Raw genomic sequence first — 6,000 nt, 5'->3', positions numbered from 1 at the left:
CTTCGGCCTCATTGTGGTATGTGGGACACAGACACACTACATTATTTAGTGTTCCACTTGCGCTCACGGGTTAACTAATATAGCTCTAAGCCCGTGACCCATTTCATTGTGCTAAGAAAAAATCAATGATTAGTTAATGAACTGCTGTTATTTGTATGGGTACCAAAAAAAGTAAGCGTTCCCTAAAGGTTTTATCCACAGAAATAAATTTAATAGAATTGTACATAATTCTTTATACCCTAAAAGAACATTCTTGAATGAACTCATGACGTCATTACGCGTGTCTAAAATACAAACAGGCTTACTTGCTTCAATATAATAAATCTAAGTACAAAAATAGCATGAAATTAAAAGAATCATTTACAATTTGATTCAATGTATTCAGAATTGACTACAGCCGTCATTTTTAAACTGCAAAAGGGCAAAATTATCCGTTATTCGGTGACACTTTTTTTTTAATAGGAATATTTTGGAAGCGAATACTTGACACCAAATAATGTAATCGGTGATCATTTCCCTTCCACAATTTGGTGTGTGATTGAATCGAAGAGATGTTGATCGTTGGACAAAACTTCGTAGTTTTTGACAACTCTATATAACAGGGCTACACTAAAAAAAAAAAAAAAAGCCAAAGATTAGATAGCAAATTATTGGTGACAATGAAGACAGTTTAGGATTCAAGATTGCCATTATCCATGGTGTCTATGTGAGTCAGACCTACCCCGGCCTCCATCAAACGTTTTTCCTTCTCTGCTCCATTTGCCCGGGCCTTTTTATTTGCCACACACAACCCTAAAAAGATGATTGCTAACACCCCAACTCCTACGGTCGTTCCAATCAGTGCTGCGATGACGGTACTAGCCTCAGATAGGGGAAGCCTCAACCCACCCACACTGACGGTACAAGGTTCCGGATCCAGTGGGCAGGGCCGGTCCGGTGGGCAGGGGGTAGGCTCCGGTGGGCAGGGGGTAGGCTCCGGAGGAGTAGGGGCAGGTGCTGTGATGGACGGTAGGTAGTTTGCCCAGAAGCGAAGGAGATGTTGCCAGTTGTTGTCATTGCCAGAGAGGGCCTGGGGACAGTCGGTAAGTGACATGTAAGTCAGGTCGGCCGAGTCGAATGCTGGCCACTTCGCTCCAGAAAGTGAAGCTCCCGGATCCCTAAATTGGAAAACAACAATCAGACAAAAAGTCTACGTAATGAATTGGTGAGAGAATCTGAAAATACTAATCCCCAATACTATTTAGAGATATGAGCAAGGTAATAGTGGACGAGTTGTATGGCACGATAGTGCTATTAATTTTCTTCATGTGCAAGGATTCCGTTAACTCCGTTCTCGCACAACAGGAATTTGATGACAAACGACATTTTAATCAAAATTCTTGCAATTTCTAGACCGAATCGTACCCATTGTATGTATACATTTTCAAGAATGCCATCAGCTCGAGGGTGAACCGCTTATCTTCCAGCCTGTAGGATAGCTGTAGTTCATCTCCAAGAGGACTGTACGGATCTCCAAACAGGAACTGAAGATCATCTGCAAATGTTGGTCCGACCTGAGGTGGAAGTGGCCCCTTGTAATGATGAGCAGGTGGTTTGAGATCAATCGAGTAGAAGTAGACAGAGTGACCGGCGTCGGCGTGGAGTCTAGCAGCTTCCAATGTGCTCCAGTATGACAGATAGTCGTTTATGAACTGTCTGAAACTTCCCCGTGTCTGGCAATCATCATCGAGTCCACCCTTTCCGATATATTCCGTCGCAAGAGCGAAAGCTGTTTTATTAGGATTGGTGAAAGACAGCCTGCTCACTGTGTCTATGTACTGCTGGATTTCTGCGGTACTTGGACAATCAAGGCCGGTGAAGGCAAATGCCACCGCGGCATGTTCGTCCTGTGTCAAGCCAACAAGTATGTCAACGTCATTGATTCGGCCTGCTTTTAGCAACTCGAGAGGTTTGTCAGTGATGAGATCACCGTCAACAACGGTCGGGAAAGCTAGGCCAAATGGAGCACTTATGGTGACGGACACAAGGGCAGCCGCGGGCTTGTTACGGAGACAGCTGACCATCATCTCACTGGTCTTAGTTGGACATCGAAGTTTGCTGGCTAGAGTTTTAGCTGTCTCGGATGCACTGGGAAGTACTGGATTATCGACAGGTGGGCTTATAGCAGTTGCGCTCATCAAAACAGCTCTGTTGAATAAGCCCTTCGCTGTCTCAGAGAGTGTAAGCATGTGAGCAAGAATTGCACCGGAGCCGTGACCTTGAACTGTGACGCGCTCTGGGTCGCCTCCAAAGCTTCCGATATACTTGTTGACCCATTTGAGAGAAGCCAGGATGTCATGCAGCCCGTAATTACCAGGCACTATTTCGTCTTCTGTAGACAGGAAACCAAGAGCTCCTAGACGGTAGTTCATCACCACAACGACAGCTTTGACCCGAGATGCAAGGAGAGTTGCATCGTAGACAGAGGATGTGCCGTATTCTGCGTCCCCACCGTGAATGAAAACCAAGACCGGCAGAGCAGGGTCGTTAGGGTCTTGAGTCGGTGCGTAGATGTTTAGAGTCAGACAGTCCTCGCTAGTTTGGTTGAACCCCAGACGAACCATCCAAGGATCTCGAGTGACATCCTGTGGGCAGGCAGGCGGTAGGTTCGCCGGGATTCCGAGCGGTTCATCGCCCCATGGGCCAGTTTCTTGAGGTGGCCTAAATCGCAGTTCGCCGAGTGGCGGTTTTGCGTAAGGAATTCCCAAGAATTCAGCAATCTCTTGTCCTCCCATCGCCTCGTCTGCTACTCGCAATGCCCCGGCGACAGATCCAAGCACTTCTCCGTCTTTGCTTGAAATCTGCAGCGTCATATTGTCTGGCTTTCGTAAAGTGCCCCTCCTAACAGGTACTTCGTAGGAGCAGGTTTTCTTGTAAGATGCAGGTTCGGTTATGGTTGGGATGTAGTTGTTCCAGAAGGCTATTTTGTCAGGTTTGAAGCGCTGCCCCGTCTTGAAGTCAGGGTCTAGAATGATGTAAGATCCGTTCTCTGTTTTAAACTCTGGCCACTCCGGTAAGCCTGGTAAGCCAGCTCCATTTGGATTCCTGCAGAAGTAGAAAATAATTGGGCAAAAAACAATGTATCGTGCCTTAATTCATGGATATCTGATTCGGCTGAAAATGAAGATAAATTTTGTCACAAATGGCTTTATCTAAGTCCAGGGATGGACTGGGTTTTTTTAGGGGGGAGGGGTGTGTTGGAAGGTAGGGTTATTTTTTTTGCTGGGGGGTTCCATTTGCGTTCTATTGAATTTCGAATGTGATATTGTGGTTTTTAGCATCCTAGTTTTGCATCCTTTATTTTACCAACGGTGTCCGTTTCTTATTGACCCGGCATGATTCAGGGACCGTACTGCAAATTTGTGCAGTCAGTAGTTCAAATGTCTATAGGTTTTCCCGGCCAATTTCCTAAAATGTTCATTCACTTCTGAAAATTGGTTATTCACTTTCGTCTGAATTTGAGAATCTCTCTGAACTACCAGAGCATTCAATTCCATTTCAGTACATTCGATTAAGTGATTGAGCAGCACCTTTCGTTTATGTCCTTTCATATTCATTTACAAGACTTCTTTTTCGCTTTTAGAGGGAAATTTCAAACATTCACTATTCTATTTCACTTTTAGTTTAATGCCATCGGCACGACATAAAATTAGGGGTTTCTTTTTCATTAACCGTCAATAAAATTAGCTGTTCCTGAAAACAATTTTGAAAAGGTATGCTTGAGCAAATGAATGCACAGGTAACGTAATTGGCCGTCTGTATCTCAAGACCGAATGCACGGACAGTGATAACGATTGAAGTTTCGCTGAATTCCCGTGTTGAGGGCACGTGTGGTCTTGCGGTGGAGCACAAGATTCATGATAGTGAGATGGTGTGGGTTTGAGCCCCACCGTGGCCATGCGTGTTGTACCCTTGAGTAATTGCTTCACCTCAATTACTTCTCTCAACCCATGTGTTAAATGGGTACGCACCGGCATTATCCAATGCTGGGAAGGTAACATATTCGCTGTGGAGGATGTGTGGCGACCCCCCCCCCCCCCCCCCCACAGGGGACTTGAGTTGACTTGAGTTGAATTGATCTGTTATTTGAAATCAATTTTAAAACAAAATTCCTTACCCGTATCGTGCAAATTGGGTCCAGTAATCCATAGTCGTGTTGGAAAGGATGGCTGCGTCCAGGTCGTTGGGATAAAAGGCGCTGATGAAACCAAAGACGTAAAAGGTGTCTAGTGCGTGCGGTGCCCCTGAGATCAGACCCGACCATTCTGGTGGAAGGAAGAACTCCTTCCCCGTCTCGTAGGTGAAGTGGTAAAAATATGTGCTCGTGTTGGCCGCGGATTCAGCATGACGAGTTAGAAAGTTGATACTGGGAACCTTGAAAAACTGATCACCGGTAACGTCCAGGTATCTCAGCACATTTTCATCGGGGTCTTCTAGATCTTGTCCGCCGAAGTAGTAAGCGAAAACCGCATCGGTGATTTCCTGCGGGTTTTCACACTGGCATGACAACAAGAAGTATTGAATATCGGATCTGAGTTCCTCTGCTGTATAATTTTTACTAACTTGACTGATGAAGACACTTCCATCTTGGTCGTTGAAGCCCATAATGAGATCGTACTGTCCAACACGGGGATGGGCAAGGAGCGTGTTGATGTTGGTAGGAAGAAACTCTCCGTCAATTATTGCTGACGATTGCACGGTGTAAGTTTGAGTAAGTAGAGTCTCCACGCTGATACCTCGGAGGCAGCTGATAAGATCACGAGATGTACTGACGACGGGTAGGTTACACCCGAGGATTGAGCCGACGTTAAAAGCCTGAAACCGAGCCACAGTGGCCGGGATGACCAGGTTAGGGAACACCACCCCACTTTCAGCAATCACCCGCTGGAAAAGAGTCCTGTCGTTGAGTGGTGTGATCATCTGGTAGGTCACGCTCCACGCACCGGCCGACTCACCAAAGATGGTGATTTGGTCCGGATTGCCACCAAAGTTTGCGATGTTGTCTTTGACCCACTGGATAGCCAGGCGTTGGTCCCAGAGTCCGTAGTTCCCGGGTGCTGAGTCGTCACCGGTGCTGAGGAAGCCGAAGAGTCCAAGACGATAGTTGATATTCACCACGACGACCTGCCCGTGCAACGCCAGGATTGTTCCATCATAGGTCATACTTTGACCGGACGTAAAACCACCCCCGTGTATGAAAATCATGACAGGAAGAGGTCCGGACGAGGCCACAGCATCATGAGGCACATACACGTTCAGCAGAAGACAGTCTTCGTCCATGTCAGCCATGTTTAGTCCAGGTTGCGGACAGCTGGGGCCGTACACCGTGGCGTTCAGCACGTCCTCCCAGGGAGCCTTCGGTACGGGCTTGGCAAATCGCCGTTCCCCGGTCGGCGGTTCAGCGTACGGTATGGCGGTGTACCGCGTCACGAGTTGATCCGTAAGAGGCTGTAATGGTGTTTTCACTCCCATAACGGGACCAGAGGTGGTATTTGTAATAACAAATTGCCCCTCACCGCTTTGCAAACATGCGGTAAAAATGAGAAAATTCAGCAGAAGGAGATTCATACTTCTTGTTACCGAAGGCATCATGTTTGCCAGGAAAAATGACCACAATGATGTTCTCTATGTAGACATCTATGATTAAATGCAATTCAGTTAGTGTGTGGTGCAATATATCTACTTGACCCACAAAACAATTCTGACTGCCGAGTGACGTGTCTATTGAAAACGATGACCCTCAACCAAACCCATATTTGCTTTGATTTTATAAGAAATACTCTTGCCGATATGATTGTTGAATTGTGGTTTATTTATCACTGCACGAACCTGGCACCCCATTATTGAGATGTTGCCTTTGAATCTGATATCAAGTGTTTTTGTTTACGTGTCAAGTGCGTGCTGACCGTGAGCTGATGTCGATCTGTCGCATAAATAATACGGCCCACGATTGTGCAAATG

At 46.3% G+C, this 6,000-nt stretch overlaps 1 protein-coding gene across 1 annotated transcript; it reads right to left on the bottom strand.

Annotated features, from left to right (window-relative positions):
• Nucleotides 1–412: 412 nt before the first annotated feature.
• LOC119726772 lies at nt 413–5,648 on the bottom strand. The gene is made up of 3 exons (XM_038198618.1): nt 4,157–5,648; nt 1,405–3,084; nt 413–1,157 (listed from the first exon to the last, which is right to left on the bottom strand). Exons 1-3 carry the CDS (start codon nt 5,629–5,631, stop codon nt 671–673), a joined length of 3,642 nt encoding a protein of 1,213 aa, XP_038054546.1. The 5' UTR covers nt 5,632–5,648; the 3' UTR covers nt 413–670.
• Between the last annotated feature and the right edge of the window lie 352 nt (nt 5,649–6,000).

This window comes from Patiria miniata, unplaced genomic scaffold (assembly GCF_015706575.1).
Source record: "Patiria miniata isolate m_02_andy unplaced genomic scaffold, ASM1570657v1 HiC_scaffold_1, whole genome shotgun sequence".
Classification (NCBI taxonomy): domain Eukaryota; kingdom Metazoa; phylum Echinodermata; class Asteroidea; order Valvatida; family Asterinidae; genus Patiria; species Patiria miniata.
This window is presented reverse-complemented; position numbering and strand designations above follow the sequence as displayed.